Raw genomic sequence first — 23,118 nt, 5'->3', positions numbered from 1 at the left:
GAAACTGAGAACACAAAAACTTCTCTGTTGCACTACTCCAGTGACTGAGGGACTATAGTGTCTTTATGTTCCTGCTCACAAAAGTAAGCTTGGAATACGGGAAAAAACTAATTTCTTCATGTTCTAATAAAGTCACACCAAGCTTCATAAATAAAATGGAATGCGGGGTGTGCCCCTGGCATCCAGGCATCAGAATTGCTTAGGACTTTGAACTGCAAGGTACAGCACTAAGTTAACTCAGCTTCTTCACACAGAAAAGACAGTAACCTTTAGCAGGACAGGATGTACTTGAATGGGGAGAACATGAATGCCTCCTACATTAGTATTTAGTGAAATCCTAAAAAAAATCTAACACTGCTTCCAAAACTGATTATCCAAGTTAGAAATTACTTGAGTGCCAAGGGTGATTTGAGAGTACCTGAAAATTTAAAAAGACACTTAAACAACAGCCTAATGGTACAGCAAAGTAAGCTGCTTTAAAAAGCTATTTTTGTAACATCATGAAGCTGATTAGACTCAGGTGACTCTGTAATGACAGAAAAAGCAGAAGAGGCATGTGGCTAGGTAGTCATTGATTACTATCTCTTCTCATTTATGGTTCCAGATAGGTACTCCACACAAAAGGTACATAAAAAAGTCATTAAGGATGTTGAAAAGTTATACAGTCAGCAGCTAAGGAAATGCCAAAAATTAAAGCTGTTTGTGCAAATTTAGTTTGGCTTTCTTGTGCATAAGTGACATCATTAATTACATGCTGATAGAGAGAAGGCCTCCATTAAAAACAACATGGTGTTTGTGTACAAACTTGTTTCTCCCCAGAGTCTGATGGCTAAAAGAGCCATTCCTGAACACAGAAGAATGACCTCTTTGCCTTGGCTTGCTGTCTCTGAAAAACCTATACAGATCAGCTGATTACAGATGATAACTACTACAAGTGTAACAGCATCATGGCCTCAGACTTAGCACAAAGGTGCTCTTGGGAAGAACTTTTCTCTGTACTCCTGCTCTACAGAAGGAAGTAACTGCCAAACAGTCATGCTGAGAAAAACCTCACAGAAACTGTAATTAAGAGAGAGAAGAAAAAGTAAAATATTCCTCTACGTCATCCACTCTCTCCACCCAAAAAGCCAGAAAGGGGAATTGCCACCTTGCATGAGGTTGGTGAGGAAATCCTGAGGTCAGACAAAAGGGAAGGACAGAGCATGAATGCAATGGAGGGTTCCTCCTTACTTCCAGTTAGAGCCAAGGACTATCACCAGATGTCTCTGCCACAGATGTTCAGCCTTCCTACTGAAAGAATCCAGGTATTCAGAAAGCCAGGAAAAGCAACCCACAGTCCCATGAGAGCCATCCACACACCGCCCCTGCAGACTGAAGAACCAGTGAAGATGGCTGCTGGCCCACCTGTCTTTTACAGAAGGTACAAGGCCCTGAGGATCAACTACATGGACAAAGAATTGATGTTGCACAATTGGGGCACCATAATAAGCTCTGTAGGGCAACAGCACCTATAGTAATTCATTGGAATGAAAAATCATCCTTTCCTACTGTCCAAGGCAGAACCTAGGAGAGGACCAGGAATAGAGACAGAAAATGGCCAGGAGTGGATACTGGAGCTGTGTTCTGTGCAGAAAGGAATCTTTAGTAGAAGAGTGAGAAAGGAAGGGAAAAGGGGAAAGTGGGGGACAAAAACCCAAAAGAACCCAAGGGTGCAAAGGTAGAGAAGTACCATCTTAGCTCCAACAGGAGCAGATGCAATGGAGACAAGGCCTTCAGAGCTACTTTCAATATATTCCTAACTCTGGTAAGGATGTACAGTGGAATACTTTCCCTAAAGCAATATAAACGGTTTTTCAACAGTTTATGCTGCTGCTAACTTTGAGTTCATTACCATATGGACAGCAAAAGATCACTGATACCACCAATAACTTCATTACCACATCTTGGTTTTCAGATGGAACTTTTCATATTAAAACTTCCCAGAAAACTTTTATTTGAACTGAGCAGTGTTCAGTCATTTTTCCCAGCACTAGACATAGGAAGAGCAGAACTGTTCTCACTGAATTATATTTGTTTTTTTAAGTCAGCAAACACTACCACAGAGGTTTTGTTCAAAAGTCACAGCTTGCCAGCTGATTTCTACACTTGAAAAAAACCCCCAAACCAATAACAGATTAAATCTGTATGATCCAAAGTATATTGCTGTCTCTCTATTTTTTATTAGCTGCACCATATTAGGATGATAGAGCATGCTTAGCACTAGGATTCCTGCCTATTAATGTCTATACAAATATGAAAAAAGAAAGGCCTCACTTGGGGAATTAGCAGTCTAACTTAAAATAAGATCCAAAAAGAGGAAATCAAACTTTCCAAAAACTTTTTCCAATGGAAAAATGTGTCTTTGCCATATGCTGTTAAATCAGAATCAAAGCACTTAATCAAAACAATGGAAAAACTGCTTTTCATAGTCTTTTCTTAAGGAAGAATAAGCTGAAGTTAAATATATCCACATTTTTATATCCAATATTTAATATTTCATTAAGATAAATTTTAACTGAATTAAAACAAATTTTAACTACTAAACTTTTCAATATTTTGTTTATATTAATATTTTTCAGCTCTTGCAAACTTCAGTTCTCAAGGGTGTTTTCATGGTTCCAATTCACAGTCTTAAAAGCCTCACACAAATATTTTGGAGTCTTAGTTACATTCAGAAATGTCAACATTTTACTTCACGCTCAGCCCCTGGTGATCACTGGCTGTGTGAGCACTACCAGTCATTGTTCTGTTTCTAATTTCTTCACAGAAGCTTAAATATTTTCTTCTTTTAGTACCACCTTTACTGTAAGAGAAACAGTTAGGCTACCACTTAGGCTGTCTAATGCTTTGAGAGATTCCTATTCACTTCAGGTAAAAATTTAAAATTCCTTCAGAGACTAATTGAATATCAAGAGAAAAGCAAAGAATAAAACAGTTATGTGTGTTCAAAGTTATCCAGCATAAATCAACAAAGCCAAAGCACAGGCAAAACACTCCAACACAAGCTGGCTCAAAAATCTTCAGCTGTGTTTTCATTCCAAGTTGAACAGAGGCAGAACACTCTAAGATTTAGATATCCCAAGACCTGATTGGCTCAGTTTACAAAGATACCATAATTCTTAATAGAAAGGAATGAAATGTCTCATTTGAATTAAGTGTCTCATTTCAGGCTCCTCTTCTGGACTTCTGGAAAATTAACCTGGACATGCCCATAGTAGCTCTGCTGCTCCTCTTAGCACAGAAGGCTCTACCAACGTCTAGGGAAACAGAACCTGGGCAGGAATCAGGCACCAACCAAGCCACAGAGTATGGAGATGCAAATGCAAGTATCTTCATAACTGGTTTTGTTCCCACTAAAATCCAAGGCCAAACAGCCATTTTCTCTAACACTGCAAAATCAGGCAACCACGCTTCCCTGCTTAGTTCAGCTTGGATGCGTTTGTTATTGAGGCTCAAGTGAGCCACCAGCAGTCTGCTCTGTTGAGGGTTTGTCAGGGGATTTTTCACTCTTTTCTTGACCCCTCCCCCAAAAAAACCTCTCTTAATATTTCATTATAGCAGAGCTATCATTCGCCCACTGTAGAACTATTAAATTTGCAATGACCTGGAGCCTGAAGAAACGCTGCAGAAAAAGCAATAAACAATAATAAATAAATAATATTTTAATAGTTATCACAGTGAGCTTTATCAGATTTTACAGATGTACTGTGGTGAGCGACCAGGCTTTGATTTAGCCTCAACCAGACCAAAAGTTGTGGATAACATAACTCAAGCTCAGAACAAGCAGTGACACAGACTCCTGCAGGTGGGCTCACCTCCTGGGACGCTGTACCACGCACCACCATTAGTTGTTCCATCCACAAAGCTGCTGTCATCATCATTTTTACGACATGGTGGTCTGTTTGGATCAGACATAGCAGGGTTAAAAGAAGAATAACTGCGAGCCAGGCTTTGAAAAATAGCATCATCAGGGCAGGAGCTGTACTCATGAGCACTGCCTAGGGAGGAAAAAAATCCCAGGAGCAAAGATTATTAAAACAGCAGTCATAGTCACTAGGCTCACAAGACAATCAGTGCACAGCAGAACTGTGCCTGAAAATACCATGTCTACAGGTAAGCATCCTATAGCATCACAAGTTAATAGGCCATTATCTTTTTAACATTAACATTTTCCCATTACTACAGCAATTGTTTCCCTATGGTTAAAGTAGCTAATCACAAGAGTCTCAATATTTACAAAAATACTACTTTAAAAGTGTACCACAAAACCTAAACTATTCCAGGCTTTAGACATTTTTTTAGAAGAACACAGAGTTCAAAAACACAGATTTCTCCCTTAAGAGTTTTATAGTCAGGTATTAGAAAGATTTGCAATTAAACCGTGATAAAGTCAACTGAAAGAAGAGAATCACAAACAAAATAATTTCATTAAACCCATAGTAGCAGAAAAAAGCAAACTAATATGACAACATCTATGCCACAATATGATCCTTTTTACAAGGAACCAATACTGAAAACAGTAACTGTGATAGTTGTTTCTGTCAGCACACTACTGTTTTTAGAACTTCATTTTCTACAGGTGAAAGAAACCTTAACCTAGATACATCTTTCTCAATTCATTCAAACTGGGTACAAACAGCCCCAGCTAATTTAAGAGCTAAGTTGACTTGATTAATATATCTGAGGGACTACGACTCCCTCAGGCATTGTATCATTTTTGTACTGAAACAAACTATCATCTTCAAAACTAGAAAATATGGTCATACAGTGACTAGCTTTAATCACATGATTAGCATGGCAAAATAAGTAATTAAAAACAATGGCTATAAATAATGGGTTTTTTTCCACTTTCATATGGTTTTGCAGTGTTTTAGGGTTTTGTTTGCAAGGTTTAAAGGTGGATCTTAGCTACCAGTGAAATAAGTACAGAATGAAATTTCTATCTCCTGCTATTTCATGTTAACTTCCATTTACATACCACTCCGAGTCTCATCATAAGGATAGTTTGCAACAAGGTCTCCTCCATGAAGATTGGCAGAGAGCACAAAGGGAATATCCATAATCCAGTGAATGACACCTTTCGTTTCAGGAGCAAGCTACAACAAAATAGCATTACCAGCAGTTACAAATCGATAACCCAATGTAGAAACATTCAATTAAATACAGTAGGCTTAATTATTACCACATAAACTGTGCAAGACAGTTTAGTGAACAGCAATTTTATTCTGGCTTCAGAGAAAATTAAATCAGTCCTTACGTTAGCTTTATAATTATATTAAGTGGATTAACAGAAGTCCAAAACTGGTGTCAGCTATCTCAGAATAAGACTACTAAAAAAAGCAATCTCAATCTTCTACTTCTTCCCATTATGGATAAAAAGCCTGCCCAATTTTAAACAAAGGAATATAAAATAATAAAAATAAATTGTTGGTGCAGTCTTTTCTCTGCATGGAAGGTAAAATTACTTTATTAATATTTTGAATTTGAAGACAGAACACAACTATTAAGGCCACAGTCCTATGGGACTATAGCCACAGCACTCGATTTTCTAGAACTTCCTCTGGGGGTAAACACAAAAAGATAAAAATCCCTCCAGATATACAGCTGCATATTAAAGGCTTAAACTTAACAAAAATGCATGTGTTATATGTGAGAATAGCTATCTGGCTAGCAAGATAATTAAGCACAATACACAAGTGACTTTCTGGCAATGGTAAAAATGCAGAATATTTGCAAAACCAGCTTAAAATCAAGAGAGAAGGCAATGCAAAAAATTATAAGATATCTTTTGACTGAGAAATTGTCTAAGGATTAAGATGGATCAAAAGAGTTTACTACAGCAATCAATTTTGAGGAAACAAATCAAGAAGCATCAGATGGATACATTTAACAAAATGAACAAAATATTCAGAACAAGATGAATAACAAAGACCACACAAAGAGCTTTTCGGGGTCACTACTGTTTGCTTACATAAAAGGGAAGAGATGGGCATGTCAGTGATCCAACATTCAGTCTCTACTTACCTTGGGATTCTGGTCCACAGCTTTTTTCATGTTCTTCAGAAGATGGTTGTTTGGACCACCTTCCTTCTCATTAACGTAAACGATTCTATCAAGATCGGGAAAATTTCGGTTTAGGTCTATCCCTTGGGCATTGCTTCGACCAACAAACCAGTCTTTAAGCTCACCAGGCTAAATGAGGAAAGGAACACAAAGAGAAGGGAGATGAGTAGATCCAGGAGATTGAATATCAAGCTTTATATAGGTATGTTTAACTCCCATGTGCTTGAGAATAAGAAGGGACAAAAATGTGGGACAAAAAACTCCCGAGGCAACAAGAGCTGAGTCAATCACCCTGATTTCTTCCTAGAGCTCTGTGGGGACAAACCCAACCCCTATTTCACTGAGGGTCTTGCAGGACAGGCTTATTCTCAAATGGCACACTTGGACTAAGAATGAGTAAAATTATCACTGGTATCAGGTTTTTCAGTGCCAGTGGTGTCTCCCCCCAAGACTTGGCTTTTCCCCACTGCCTCATGCCTTGACTATGAATTACAGATCTCATTGTAGAGTCACAGCACTACAGGCTTATCTGGAAGCCAAAAAGAATGTTTGTACTTGTTTCAAGTTCCTCCAAATGACTTCCAGGGTAAAGAAGGACCTCAATCTTTACTGGCAGCCCTGCTCACTGAAATAGTAGCTTTTGCAAAATTATTTCTTTAAACCGATTCTCTAAAATAAGTTTGGATTTCATTAAGGAAATGCCTTCAGAACACATAGTTTTCCCTAGCTTCTCTCTGTAAGCTTTCAGTACTCTTTAATGTAGGTTAAGTTTGGTTACTGGTTTTAATCTTGGGGTATACTGAATCTACTGTCACACTCTGTGTACAGGATCAAGATATTCTAAATTAGAACAGCAGTACTAAATCGAATCTTATTATAAATATTTAAATTTTAAGGCAACAATATAAAAGCAGGTATACTTTGGCTAGGCAGCTAAAGTTTCAGATAATATTATGAACCTCTCCAGAGAGAGAGATTTCGAAGTAGTAAAATGCCACACCAATCTGAGGACAGCTTCTGCTTCACTGCCACGAGAGGGAGATGTAAGACCGAATATAAAGCGCCTGTGCCCATTTTTAAAGACTTCATGAGAATCAGTTTAATAAAGATCTTAATAAGGTTTAACTTATTTAATCATAAACAGAGAACTTGAAAACTTTCAACATTTCAATATTAACTTAAAAAATAAATATACGTTGTAAGCAAGGAAATTATTTTTTTGTTTATAACAAATACATACCAGAATCTGTATAACAGGGTTACTATTTGACTTCCATTTGCTAATTACGCATTAATATATTATATGTTTCTTGACTGAGTCATTGCCCTAAAATGCATACTAAATTTTCTTGACTAATACCTTAATTAAAGTACTTCATGCATGAAATTAAGAATCAAAGTTATTAATAAGATGGCTCATAATGCTTCTTGTTTTGGGACCAAGCTCTGATGAACATGAATCATTTTTTTAAGTGTATTTGCATGGGAATATCCTTAAAGAAAAACTTTCACTTTTCTAGAACTTTTGGAACATCATTTATTACTAGTTTAGGAAGTTATGTCTTTAAGAAGCAGTTCAATCTGTGAACTTAATGAAAGAACATGCATGAAGCATAAGCATAATTATATTTTAAAATCACAGGAGAGAAGGCTACTTGTTGAACAGTCAAGCATAAAATCCTCCTTGTTAAACCTAACAAGCGTACAGTACTATTAGAAAATACTTTGGTTTTGCTGTTCCATTCAACAAGTGCCACCAGGAGTCCATGTATGTGTAAAACTGTTGGTCCAAGAGCCATTATGATAAAACTGACAGACACTGATAGATATTCTCATACACAGAGCCTTACAAACCTGGGATGCTGCCTTCTCAAAGCCATCTGGGTTCAAAGATGGCATGATATGGATACGTGTGCTATGGATCAAGTTGATAATAGTATCATTTCCTTTCTGGTATTCATTACACAAGTACTGTGCCAAGAAGATGAGTAACTCCCTTCCAACAGCTTCATTCCCATGCATATTCCCAACATATTTAAATTCTGGCTCTCCTGCAAGAAAAAGAAGAACATGTCTGAGAACAGCATATAAAAATCACCCATGGACCAGATCACGCAGCACACCTGAGATGTGGGTGTGATTATGACTACAACTGGGCATGGTATCCCCAGGAAGCTTCAAAACTCCTTCTAAACTCTGGCTTAACAAATGCTAATTGATATTGAGCTGTTTGCCAAAGGCAGAGAAGAGAGGAACAGAGGACAACAGAGTGTGCCAAAATAAATGCTAAGCACTGACATTAACATTACTACTGTTGAGATCTAATGCAGCTGATGCATCAATACTACAAAAGTCTGTGTTGTTCACTTAGTTTCAAAATATATAAACTGACACTAACAGAGCTTCTTATCTTAACTGTTCTCTCCAAGATTAGGTAAAACTTATTCTATTATACATGTATTAAACTGCAATTCTTTCATGAAAGCAAGGCCATGACCTGCTGTTGATCACAATGATGGAAAAATCTTACTCAGCAGGTGTTTTGGATATTAAGGTCAGGCTTTATGGGCCAAATGCAACAACCTAACTCATAAAATCAACAATTTCCATTTAACATTCTAATAAACAGAATTAACTATATGCTTAAATATTCCATAGATATAATCTATATTTAATGCAAATTTTATACATATTACATAACCATACAATACACATATTAAATGTGTAACATATAGATATGTTGTAGAACATATAGAGTGTGTAACAAATAGATATTCTCTGTATAAAAAAGCCATCCAATATTCCCAACTGTTAAATAGTCTCGTTCTCATGACCATGGACATGAAAACCATACAACATATGTCTTATGGAGCAGTGAAGGATTTGGCTTTTAACAGACTGCATTTTGGGCTCTCATTCCAGAAAGGTTTTATCTGGAATATAAATAACCAAATGAGATCAAGAGGGATGCCCTGGAACTAAAATGAGAAATATGCTATTTTCTAGGCTGAAGCTCCTTTTCCCTTATGCTTTTCATTTTGAAATGTAGTTCCGTTCTAACTGCTTTAATCAAACATTCAGTTAATTGTAGGCTCTGGATAGTCTTCAAGCACATTTTGTGATAGCCTTTAGCACTATTAAAGGGGTAAATACAAGCAAGGAAAAATGTTACACAAACAAGACCTAAGTAATTGCTAATCAAGCATGCAGCCGTATCTACTTACAACCCTTCAGTCTGTGCTTGTTAACCTTAATCCAGTGATAAGATGCTAGCACACACAGTGCTATTAATACCATGGCTTCCTTTCCTTCCAGCTAAGTTTGTTTTATAAATATGGATTCATCTCTGAAATGTTTTGATAGGTTTAAAAGTTCCCCAATTTTAGTGAAACAGTTTCACTTTATCTGACAGACAGAATGCCACTACTGACTAAAGCCCTCCATCTCCTCTTTTGGCATTGAGATCCTATTTACTGTCTCTTTCTATCTGCTAATACCAGGGAATGCAAGAGGTTTAATCAACAAGAGTAATCAGACCACGCAATCAACCTGCTCCCATGAAAACAGAGGGATACTGTATAATGAAATATGCAGCACTGCACATCACATATACTCAGAATACTCACACAAACATACACTGGCATGTTACTTATGGGGAAAATGCTTCACAAACTAACAGGCAAAATTGTTACTGCCCTAAATATGAGCACAGCTGCATTTTGCATCTGCGCTTTTCCCTAGGACATGGATATCAATTCAATATCAATTCCCTAAGGAAGCCTGAAGGAGAAACGTTTTCTTCGATTCCCAGACCTGTACATAAATCTCCCACCTTTCTCACCCACTTGGATTTTACAGGCCTGGTTCAAAAGAGTGAAGAGAAATATATGTTTCCCATAGGGTATTACTTGGCCTTCCCCCAAAGCAATTGTTAACAGTGTTTGTAAGGGTTCATGGAAACAGTCACACAGGGCGCACAGTGAGCCAAGAGCACAGCTTTGTATGTGTAGTAGTAATGATCCAGCCCAAATAAGCCAGGAACAGGTACCAAGTCACTGGAAATATAGAAAGTGTTTCCTATCAAAAGTGGTTGAAGAGGTCAGCCCCATTTTCCTTAGGTCAAATATACCAATCATCATGTCACAGAGGTCTTGGTCAGGACAACAGAACTTCCTAACACCACCAACAAGGGAGTGATTTTCAGTGAAAGGAAGAAATGACAGTTTCTAGAATGATAAAGAAAAATTACGCAACTCATAACACAAAATGTGAAACCAGTACTCAGAGAATCCTCTTAGCACTGAGGTGTCAGCACAACTCCTAAGTTTTGCTATCAAATCAAGAGTTAAAGACTAGTTAAAGTATCGAAAAGCAAATGTAAAAAGAATGAAAAGGAGAAGATAACAGAAAGCTGAATAACAGCCCTGCTTCAAAATGTAAATTCTGTATTTATATTTTATCTCCCTCGGGCATTTTCTTACCCCTGTCTCTGAAGCAAAGAAATCCATCTCCTCCTATCCATCCTCTGGCTGCAGAGAACAAGGATGCCTGGTGCACACCTGTCCACACCTCTGTCAGCTCCCAGCCCTACCACTTTCTTAATTCTAGGCACAGCAAGCAAATAAATACTGGATTTCTTCTCATTATAAGTACTGAATGTCGTACTATACCCAAAAGTCTTAAGAAAACTCGTTCGTTTCATCAGCGCAATGCAGCCAGCATTCCACACCCACTGCTGCAGCAGAAGGAACCAGCTGCTGCTGCTGCTGCTGCTCCTCCACTGCATGGGCTCACAAACACCTCAAAAGCCAAGGGTGCCAGCAATCAGGTCACTCAACTTCAGCACTTTATGGTTTCCCTGGTCCTGTCATAGAATATGTCCTGCCACACCATTTCCACAAAGTTCAGCCTTCTCTGGAAAGCAGCCTCTGGGTCACCTGTTGCCAGCACGCTACTTAGCTAGAGAAGAGCTGCTCTTCCCATTAATCCTTCATGAGCCATTTAATGCAGACCTTAATCACCCTTTGTAAGGTTCCATAACTGCAATTGCCTCAAAGAATTTTTAATTTTTTTTTTTAATTAAAAGACTCTGTAAGTACCAGTTTGATGATGAACTTTTAAACAGTGTCTTCAAACCAGTAGAAAAACTTCTCTGCCACTGCAGAACTGGATGTGGCTTCAAAGAAGAAGCTTGCAGAAATAATAACTGCCTTTTCTCATTTCTTTGACCCCCACAGAAAAAAGTAAGATTGTTTTCATGGATTCCCAGGATTTAAGATAAAATAAACACAAAGGAACATTTACATTGTCTGAATATTTAAAATTCTTCTTTCATGAATTTTATTAATTTTCTGATGATGTATCTTGACAAATGATAGCCTGTCATTCCCAGTAGAAAAGTATGTCTTGCAAACAATGTATGGCATTTATGCTTACACCTAATTTCATCTCAGAGCTAATTTCAGACACAGAGATTTGTGATACGGAATGAATGAGTGAATTCTAACAAAAGAAATGAAATGCAGCAATCAGGTTTCTAAACATCTTAGTAATTCTGGTGAAACCTAAGTCATCACATCATTATGGCTCTTAGAAGGCTTTTACATCCCTCTTAGACTACGTGTGGTACACTCATTACAGCCTGCTGAATGATTGAGGAAAAAGGATTTTAAAAGTCATGCTTTTCTGGTGCCTGGCAAACATTGGGAATATCACCATTCGCTTCTGCAGCCACTGTCAGCAAAGGTCTTTCAGTTTCCTAGGAATAGCTTGTACATCATTAATGTCAGACAGGTCATCCAATTAACAGTGACTAACCACTGAAATTTGCAGGTCAGGCTGTATTTGTACAGTAAAGGCAGTAATTTTCTAAAACATAGGGACAAAAAATTTACCACCTATTAATGACATACCCTACGAGTCAAGGCAACATCATGCCACCAGCCATGGTCTAATGTCAAGCAGTTAGCCTTAAAATGTACAGTATTTCACTTGTGGAACTGAAAGCCATAGGGGAGAAAAACAATTAAGTCACAGGAAGTTTAAATGCTTAAGCAATCTTCTGCAAACCAGCCTCAAATATCTTCAAAAATTTAAGTCCTCCTGCTGTCCTTTATTTCTTATGGAAAAGCCAACAACATCCCTGAAATAACAAATTTAGTTTTTCCGATTACTTATAGTTGCTTGTCATTTTTAATATGGCAACCAGCAAAATTCTCTTGTTGATGAATGGCAGAAAAAAATCTCAGAAACTTGCTGGCAAGAAATTCATTCATTAAATGTTATTGAAGACTTCTTTTACGCTCCAAATTTATATTAGCATTTCAAAGAGAAAAAAAATTATCTGGAGATAACCTACATGGAAAACCAAAGATTATAAAATGGGTTTCTCCTTCAAATAAAAAAAAAAAAAAAAAGAAGAGTAAAAGAATAAATGAAGGTGAAAGACAGAAAAGTGAAAAAACTGGAAAATTTAGGTTTCTAATACCCGGTAAACTGAATGTCTTGAACCTGCCTCATAACAATATTTCAATGGAAACGTTGATCTCCACAATTTGTGGAGAAAATGGCATTGAAAGACAGAGCCATAATGCAGTATTAGTTTCTAAATCACTGGATAGGCCTTATGTAAATGTAGGACAACATTTGCTGAGATGGTAGCATTGGTCTGAACTTGCTGAACAAGAAACTACTGGAAGTTTCACAGGTGGCTTACATGAAAGCAGAAACAGGTCAACAGTCAACACCAAAGATTTTTGAAAAAAAATAGTATTTCCCTTTCTCACCACTAGCTGCTGGAAAATACACTGGAAGAAAACAAGATGAAAAGAAAATCAAGGATCTTTGGCAACCTCTGTTTTAAAAAAACCACATGCACCTTTAACAGCTATGATTTAAAATCAGTTCCAAGCTCTTTCTGGAAATTTTCATAACTACTTGAACACTGCTACTTAAAACCAAAATTAACAATAAATTCTGTACAACAGATTAAACTCGGAGTGAAAGCTCACAAGCAGCAGCTGTTTCTGCTGGCCTTGACATAAAAATTAAGATGCGATCTCCATTCTCCTGAGTACAAAGTCTGCGAGTTGGGCTTCACACTAGGATCTTGCATGTCCTTGCATTGGGAATTAAATTCTCCAGACAGATTACCTCATGCCCAAGACAGCTATTTCCACCACAAAAGTTCTGGATGACTCAGTGCTTTCTCCAGGTTTCCAACATCCCACTCTCACCCCAGCAGCTACAGGACTTGGCACAGCCTCCCACAAAAAGTGGGCAAAGCATCTGCTCAGCTCCTGCAGCCCCCACCTACAGCTCTGTGCTGGCACATCCCTGTGATCTTTCCACAATATGCTGCACTTACACTGAAGTGTTGCACAATGCAGCACTGCATCCAGCCTTGTGGGAAAAGCCCACCTGCTTTACCACAGAATACAACCATCTTTCCCTACTAGATTGGTGTTGCTTCACACAAACTGATGGCTTTATCCGATACAGGTGGTGATGATTCTTTAAATCACAACAAATCACTTGTAAAGGACAACAAGTTTATTTACTTAATCACACACTTTTAACTTAGTAAGAAACACTGAAATGTGGTATGCAAAACCCCCTCATTTTGTGTAAATGTGTTAAAAAGGCCTCTCAAGTTCAAAGCAGATTTTAAAAATCATCAGAACTTTAGAAGCAACAAATAACCTTCTACATATACATCTGGATTAACCAAATTAGTTTTCTAACAGATTGCATTTCTTCTGCCCTAAGAAAACTAAACAGGACTTTGTATTTACAGAATTCCTTAGTGTTACAGCAGCAAGCATTGTTAGCTCAGCACTGAAGATGATGTTCCTAAGAAACCAAACATGAAATTGGGTTTCACCCTTACCAATCTGTGAACCACCCTTACCAGTCTGTGGCAGAACACAAAACGGGGTTTTTTGCCTACCAGTTTCTGCTCTCACTGCTAGGAAAAAACACAGACTAAAACATATCCTGGCATTCTTTGTAAAGGACACTGGCACTAGAAAGATGTAATGAGTAACTGTCTGCAGTGATGCTGGCTCTGGGATGTAATAGATTCATCTCTTCCACTGTGCTCAGTAGGAAAGGAGGATTTTCCATTTATGACAAGTGAATTTTCATTTCAAAAGCACTCACTGTATCCCTCAAGTTTTGGTTGGCAGAAAGAGCAAAGATTTTTTTATTTTCAGTCTATCAATTTATCATCTAAATAAACCCAGTTATGAGCAAGTTGACACATAATTTAGACATGTATTCATGATGGTTCCTCATCAAGTTCACTTTAACAAGCTTTCTCTCTTCAGCAAACTCTAGAATCAGCTTTTTCACTTCAGCTACAAAGGTACTTGCCAGTTATCACAGCACTTCAAAAGGATGGAGCTCAATTATCTCATTCCTTTTGCATGTAACAACTATGTGGGGAATTTCAAAGCTAAACTAGTTCAAACGCCTGCTGCCAGCAGGAGACACATTTGGGCTCTGCTTTTCCTCATTCTCATTTCATGAAGAGAAGAAATAAAAATCAGAAAAAATCCACAACACTTACATCTAGATTCCAGGCTCTAAATTCAAAGAACCGGGCAAGAATGCTGGACAAAGAATTGAAAAAATGAAAGTAAGGTCTCCCTTATTACTGGAAACAAACAAGGAAAGAGTCAATGAAAACATGTAAATAATTCTTTTTCAGTAAATTATACAGGCCAAATTAAACATTGCTAGGTAGGTTTAGATTAGAAAAAAATCTTCACTGTGAGGGTGGTGAGGCACTGGCACAGGTTGCCCAGAGAAGCTGTGGATGCCCAATCCCTGGAAGTGCTCAAGGCCAGGTTGGATGGAGCTTTGACCAGCCTGTCCAGTGTAAGGATCCATGCCCACATCAGGGGAGCTGGAACTAGATGATCTTTAAGGCTCCTTGCAACCCAAACCATCCTGTGATTCCCCCTGCCATACAGGCGACCAAAGCCACAGAATTGCAGCCAAGAGCTTGTGCGGCAGCAACTTCCAAGCTGGAAATGATGAACATTGTCCTTTTCCCAGCAGTGCCCAGAGCATACAGCAAATCTGAAAAGAGCTGAGGGACTAAAGTCAGGCCAGGGCTCCTCCTATGTAGCATCATTCCCCAGAACTCACTGCAAGGCCATTTTCCAGGAGGAAAGCAAGCTCGGGCAGTGTTCAGGGCTGCGCTGCCTTGGGCCCTGGGCTGCACCAGCACGTGAGAGGGAAGCAGAGAGTTCATCTTCTCCCAGCAAAACTCCTGGCATTGCTCTCTCCATAGAGGAGAGCTATTTCTGACTGAAAAGTGCCACAATTGCTGTCACAAGGATGTTCTGTGTTCTTGGGAAATATATTTTCTCTGCTTAAGAGGAATAAGAAATAAAAAGTGGTAAGCCTCCAGACTTGCTTCCTGGATTTCCAGGAGCCCTCCTGAGACATCACAGTGGCACTTGTTACTCCACCAAGGCTCCTAGTACTGGATGTTCCTTCTTGATTGGTAACTGGAACATTCTTTTATTTCACTGCTATTTTGTCACAATCTGACACTGTGTGAAAAAAACCTGTGGGCTGCAGATCTGTGATTCAGGCAGATGATGCTGAAGTGCATGGGTCATTGTTAACAGAGGGAAAGGGATAAAATTTCCTCAAAAATGTACCCCTGCAAGAAGTCCCTTGTGTAGACAGCATGTTACAGAATAATAGCTCATTTTGCACTGGCATATTTATTCAGCTTCCCTTGCTTAGATGAGCCTGAATAGTTACTGATCTTCCCTTCTTTGATTATTGGCCATGGAAGTTACAGAAAGTGTTATAAAGTGACTTTTTATAAAAATGACAGAAGGAGAACGGCAAAGTGCAGAAGTTAGTTATGCTGTTAATTTGATCCTTTGTGAGAAAAAAAAAAAAAAAGAAAAATTGACTTGTGATGACTAACAAGGACACACCATTAACACCAGAACACAACCAACCTGATTTATGTCAATATTGTCAGAAACCAGTAGATACCCAGGTAGCTTCTTTTAGTCTTAAAAATTATTTTATTATCATGCTTTTGATATAAATAATTCTTAAAAGAGTTCTGTTATTTCAAATGCTGGGGGTGGGGTGGTAGAGCGGGGGGCGGGGTGTTTTCCAGAAAAAATACATCTGCATATCTGCATTGTAGCCTTAAAAAGCTGGCAAACTCTGTGAAACCCTGATGGAAAAGTGCCTGATTTTAGCAACTAATGCTCCCTCAAGTTTCTGAATTTAAGGTATCAAGCCTATGTGATAACCAGCAGTAAATCTCAATTGTATTTGTGCTTCAGACAGCAGTGGTTGTGTCAGTATAAAGCAGAAGAAAATAAATGTGAAATGGGTAGAGAGTGATCAACACTGGTACAGCAACACTGCATATACAAACATTGCAATACTGGCTCCAGAAGTTTTCAGTGTTATATAAAAATTTTAAAGAAAAATTGGTATTGTACCTTATTAATTTATTTACAGCCAGTCAGTAGAAATGCAGACCTGTATGCTAGGAGAAGGTCTGTGTGTTCACACTCAGATATGTTTGAAATATAGATACTCTTTAAAAAATGCCCCTCATGTCATCTTACACAATAAAAAGCAAAGAAGTAATTATTACTCCTAACAAGACAGTATGATAGTTTAAGGAGAGGAAGATAAACTGGTGCAGAGGCTAATAAAATCAGCCTTGCTGCGTAAGAGGAAGAAGTGAATCATGCAACAGATTTATGACTCAATAGTAATGATGGAGATAACTGAACCAGACAAATCCTTTGTCTCCACAGCAGGTGTGAGTAGATCCAGAAGGCTTTCAGGAGATGTTTTTCCTTTTAAAAAGGGAGCTCCAGACAAAAAAAATCGCGTATGGACATTGACCCTGACACTGCAAATCATGGTACAGCTGTATAGCTGAGACACAGAACAGTCTTCATAAGATAGAAATGGTTAACAAAAAAATCTGTAATGGCTTTTAGGTCTGCTCAGAGCACACACTGTGGTATCCTAAAACCGTATTTTTCCTCATATAGGGAACAAACGCAATGCTTTTTATTTTCTCAGTTTTCATCAGAGCTTCCACTGGGTTTTCCCTCCAAAGAGCAGTAAGATATTTCTGCATTTACATTTACAATATGCATTGTGCACATGGTCTCAGTCAAGAACAACAGAAATTGCAATCCTGACCTTGAAGAGCACTGTGTAAGTGCAGAAAGTCAACCAGCAGCTGAGCACTCACCTATTTCATAATGAACCCTATGTCTGGCAATAGAGCTCCGTGAGATTTGGTGTAAAATGAACCTAGCCAGGGTTTATTCTAATTGCACACAGAAAGGCTACTTCAAAGTAACAAGTCACGTTCCTCTCAAAAGGGCAAATAATAGCCATGTTCTGCCATTATGCCCACTATGCCTCCAATATGCCAAGGACATTAAAGGGCAATGACCACCAGGTCAGTAACCAAGGAGTAATCCCTAGCACTGTCTAATTACTGTTTCCACTGAGCAATACAAAGCAGCTACAGAAAATCCATCTTTTGTGGTCCCTTTCATCTCACTTGAAACATCCTTTCTCTTTTATGTTCCTAGCAGTAGATCAGACAAGCTCCTTTTTGACAATGCAGAGGAAACATCATGTTAGTGAAAAAGTACATTTTATCCAAGGACAATTTTGTTCACTAATAAAAGTCCAAGGGCTTTTGATACTTCTATCAGTGGTATCTGACATCAGTCTGAGCATTTCCACCACAATTCTTGTGTAGTCACTTATATTTTTAGTAAGTGTAATAAAATACTGGAAGCTGACATTTTGCCACACTTCTGAAATTTAGACCAATATTAAAGCACTGAAACCAGGAGGAAAATAATTACCTACCTTTCAGATTTATTGCGTTTTATTTCAATTTTATGCAGGTGTAGAAAGCTGGCAAAGTATAGCAAAGAGGTATCATTAAATCTGGCATGTTTAAAAGCTGGATTCATACATTTTGTACCTTTATTCAAAACATTCTGAGATTTGTGAAATTACTTTTCTCATACATACTGCCATTATTCACGGCATCAAGTTAGCCGTGAAGTATCTAACTAGCCAGCCCACAGCAGAGAGCATAATACAGCCAAAAAGCATCTCCTGAGAAGCCCTACAGCAATATTCTCACTTGAGACATTTGGGGCACTTTGAGAAGGAAGACTTCTCTAAATGAAGCAAAAAGGGAACCTGGGAAATAATAACGCCAATCAAATAGGAAGATGATGTGATGTCTGATCCAAAACACATCTATCAAGCTCTTAATTCAAGAACAGTAATATAACAAACTGAGGAACAGTACTGAGTAGTGAGGCTGCAAAATCTTTTCTAACTATACAAGCACTTCTCTACCTTTGTGTTTGTATGTGGATACACATATCTCATAAAAAGGCAGGAACATCCCTCACTGGGAGACTCAACCAACAAGGAGGTCATCCCCCGGTCATGAAAATTATTTTTGTGTTTATTTTCACTAACATCATCTTTGATCTAAAGCACACTTCTAATTTTAACTAAATAAATTGCATTTGCAGGTACTCAAAATCATATGAAAAGACATATTTGGCACAGTTCACAAACAAAATCAAAACCACATGATTACAAGACAGACAGAGAAAAAACCTTTTGGGAAGTGACCTAGTATTCCCTGGTTTTATTAACCCTGTTACATCATATGATACAGTAGTTCATTCTTATTTAATTAAACAATCTGAAAGAAAATATTTTAATGAAATTATTACATTTTTGTGCTAAAAGACAAAACTGCTTGGATTGTTTCATAAAATATTAGCTTTCCAGTGTTTGACACATTTTCTACTTTTTCTTATATGTATGTCACTTTTTCTTTCAACCTGGTCTTAACTTTTATGATCACAGTGTGATGACTGCCAAAAGCATGCTTCAGGATATTTTTTCCAGCTAAACCATAAAGAAAAAAGAAATAGTTAAAAAATGTAAGTAATCTAAAAATATGTGTTCAGGTTTTAGGAACACAGAAACAGGAAGGCAAAGGGACTGAAGATTACCACACTGAACACTAAAAACTGAACCTAATAAAAGGCAATAAATTTGGGAAAAAGCAGCCAACACATAACTCACTAAGACAACTACTAACCCTACATGAAGGAACTATACTTTTCTCCCCAAACAACCCAGTGATATCTGACCTGATTCTAACCATAGAACCATTCTTCTTCTATACGTATACAAGGACATTTTCCCTTTTACCTGCAGCCAAAACTACCACTGAAATTGCACTGAGAGCTCAGTTTTGTTCTGTTTTCCTTTATGTAGGACTTGAACCATTAAACATATACATACTTTCAGCATATTAGCACTGGAGGAGTTCACCTGTAATGTCAAGTCAAGCACATACTCCGGAGTTTGACAGAACAAGGTATTAGACTCAAGCAAAAGCAACTTTGAGAAAAGATTTTCCACTGACTCCTGTAAACTTTCAATCAAGTTGTTTCTGAAAGTTCCTCTCCAGATGCATTTTTTTAATCTATGTTTTGTTTCTATTCACATTTAACAATTTTTTTAAGCAAAAGCTTTTCATGTACCTATAAGTTATCTGAGGGTAAAAAAAAAATAGGCCCTATTCAATAACTCTTTTATTTTCAAAGATGTTTTCTTTCCAGTTGTGTACCTAGAAAAATTAATTTTTTACGCTAGAATTCTCCAGGCAGCTTGTTTTCACTGAAACCTTCTCTTCAAACCAGGTATGAACCAAAAGATTATACCAAGCTTGACAACACCATGTTGAATATGATTTAGAATCCTGGCACTATTTGAAAAGCTACTAGAAAAAGTGCACAGAAGGGCACATAGGTGTAGTGGGGTGTCAATGCCTAACTGCCTGATTTTGCTTAAAAAGGAAGACAGAAGGTAAAATCACATCTATGTTGCACTATTTCTATGCTAAGACAACTATTTCAGACTCTCCCCTGTCAGAGAATTACCCTTTTTTTACAGAGGGAAACCAAAGCAGCACTTAGCAATAAGGTTATGCTGGGGCCAAATACATTCCAGGATTGCAAAATAAGCTTTTTGTCCCCCACTGGACATGGAAGTCTAGTACTGCAACCCCACAAAAGCAACAAACTCAAAACCAAGGTCTGCTTGTAAAAGATTTCACACTGGGAACAATGCTGTTATCACATCTTACGCTACTCAGAAGGCCCCATTAGATCTAAATAATCAACTCAACATGTCAAAGGAAGCAGGATATGAGGGCAAACCCTAGAGAAAAAAAAAATAAAAGGAGTCCAAGAGATAATTTCAGGAACTGTGAGTTTCCTGACTAGGAAATGTTGTTCTTTCATGACTTTATGATTTACAAACTACCAAGCTAAAAGATAACACTGTAACGTAGGAAGCCAGACTATCAGGCTTTCTGGCCCATGCATTATACACGTCTGCTACAGGCATCTCATGCTTTGGCTTACAGCTTTTTCAAATAAGCAGAAATAGTCCAACCATGATGTCTTTTCCCAGAAAAAGAAAAGTTCCTATTTAAGATTGCTTGTTAATGGAAAGTGGTTTGAGTCTGATAAAGAAATACAAAAAATCACTTTACTATACTGATCACTAAACAACAGACATTAAAAGGAACAAACAAAAAACCCCCCAAAAACACATACCAAAAAACCCAACACATCAGTGAGAGCTGATAGTCCCTCCTTGCCAACATGCACACAAGCATGATTATAAGGAATAGTCACTGTGCAGAAAGCCATTCTAGGATTTTAACCATGGTTTACTCGAAGCTGCCACTCCAGCAGTGCAAGACTTCCCAAACAAGCATCAATGCCATTGTCACAAAGCCTGCAGCACCCCCAGGAAAGGACAGGCAGCACTGTGCCATCGCTGAGCAATGAATGTACCTGCTCTGGGAGCGTCTGCTATGCAGGCAAAAAAAAAGGAAAAAAAAAGAGAATAGAACCATATGGCCGGCACAGGGCAGGCCATGATCTTACCACAGACCTCATTAACCCCTTTTCCTCGCTTACCTTTAAGAACTGCTGTGACAAAAGCAAGCATTAAGGAGAGATGTGAGGAAAAATATCAAGCATGGCCTCTGACACTGCTGTGGGGAATTTGTTTGCTACCTGTCACAAGAGTGAGTGCAAGAAAGGTGGTTTGAAAATTTGCTCAGTGGACAACAGAAGTGATCATTAACAGATCAGAAGTACAAATTAATATTTTAACACTGAGGTTTTAACATCTACTATTTGTATTACCTTACACTGAGGTTTTAACATCTACTAATACTTTGTCTGTTAATGTTTCAACAAAATCAAGTACCAATCCTAAATTACACTCCAAGCCTTTGGACTCAGAGAAACTCCCAAAATGGGAAGAAGAAGCAATATTCATCTCAAATAGACAACTGAATATGAGTGCAATATTTTTAATAGGAACACCTCAAAATGAAGAAACAGACAGGATGGTGTAAGAAAAGCAAGAGTGAGCAAAATGAAATCGCTTCACTGAACAGTTAGTACAAAAGCAAGACAATAATGGCCAAGAAAAAAATACACAGTACCCACTTCTCATTACACTGAAATTTTACTTGAGTATATTGCTAATATGGTTCCACTAAAAAAAAACAAAATAAGAGCCTTATGATATTTTTTAAAGTCTAGGCAGCAGAACAGCAGAGCTTTTTCTTCATGGATTTTCACCACAGAAATATCCTAACAGATGCAGTTTTGGTATCACATCAATGCACACAAGGGAAAGCGGGATCACATGTGATGTTCAGCTGCTATTTGCTTATCATTTGGCTTTATAGCTACACGTTTCTATTTACATGAAGGAAGGAAATGTCCTATCTTTATGGTTTTATTTTAGGTTTGCTGGATTTGGATTACAATCACACAAATACATCTACAAAGAAGAACACAAGGTTTATGAAAACAATGTCACAACTGGTCGACATAACATTTTTCAGGTAAATTACACAAAACTAGAGAAGCCTTTTTATTGTGCCCTTCCTGTGTAGGCTCATTGAAATCTCATGAATGTTCTAAGAGTGAAAGACTATTTTTTAACCAGTTAAGTGAGAAAGATAGAGAAGCTGACAATGTCTGCACAGAAATTTTGTCTCCTCCTTCTGCCAGAAGATTTTGCTCTGAAGTAGAACTAAACAATTTTTTATTCCCCCCCAAGTGAACAATGTAAGAGACTGCAAGCATCCTGGAGAGCCAGCATCCAAGCACCTGTCAAAGGAAAATGTCCATGACACAATTTTATTTTTAAAGTGAATCTGGCTGTTAAATTCATCAGTAAGAGAGTAAACATTGATATTTAAATGTATTGTGACAGTTCAGATTCTCACCTTTATCAATATAGGAATCAGAGTGTTATGGTTCCTCTGTAAGCATGCAAACTCAAAAAGCACTTCTGGCTTTTGTGAAGGGCTGGAAACATTAACTCATAAAAAATCAAAGCTCTACAGAATACAGAAATATTTTAGCACTTCTGAGATTTAACAAAACAATGTCAAACCACATTGCTCCAAATCCTGTGCCAAATTGCCTACCAACTGAAGACGGATTAATGTCTGAAGTGATCAGACTACAATACTGCATTTAAACAAGTTACTGGTGAGCAGAAAAGTAGCCTAAAGTAAGTTTGAAGAGCTGGCATAAAGATCACTATACCATTTCATAACATGATTTATTTATTCGTCTATTTATTATAACTTCAGTACCCACATTTTAATAAAAGGTTAAAACCCAGACGTTTGAAAGTGCAAAACCACCACACTTCAAATGTATAAGGACATCTGAAAGAAACAAGTGTTAAGTTTGGATAAGTAACATTTTCTGGGTTTTATTGTTTCTTTTTTTCCATTACATGTGGTCCTAGCTGTATATACTATTTCATACAGAAAGAGAGTCTTGCTCTTTAAAATTATTCTGTGCTGGACTTATTGTTATTGTTTGGTGGGTTTACTCATTC

The 23,118-nt window shown here is 37.7% G+C and overlaps 1 protein-coding gene across 1 annotated transcript in view; it reads right to left on the bottom strand.

The window, feature by feature from the left end:
* Positions 1-23,118, bottom strand: part of CPE (carboxypeptidase E) — a 55,895-nt gene that overhangs the window by 10,638 nt on the left and 22,139 nt on the right. Inside the window, exons 2-5 of the mRNA XM_041428016.1 lie at positions 7,957-8,153; positions 6,064-6,231; positions 5,018-5,135; positions 3,855-4,037 (exon numbers count right to left, since the gene is read on the bottom strand). Of these exons, the coding sequence (XP_041283950.1) occupies positions 3,855-4,037; positions 5,018-5,135; positions 6,064-6,231; positions 7,957-8,153 (666 nt within the window). The remainder of the gene's footprint in view (positions 1-3,854; positions 4,038-5,017; positions 5,136-6,063; positions 6,232-7,956; positions 8,154-23,118) is intronic.

This window comes from Onychostruthus taczanowskii, unplaced genomic scaffold (assembly GCF_017590055.1).
Source record: "Onychostruthus taczanowskii isolate IOZ18803 unplaced genomic scaffold, ASM1759005v1 scaffold12, whole genome shotgun sequence".
In the NCBI taxonomy this organism is placed as follows: Eukaryota; Metazoa; Chordata; class Aves; order Passeriformes; family Passeridae; genus Onychostruthus; species Onychostruthus taczanowskii.
Note: the sequence above shows the minus strand (reverse complement) of the source record. Positions and strands in the feature narration are given on the sequence as shown.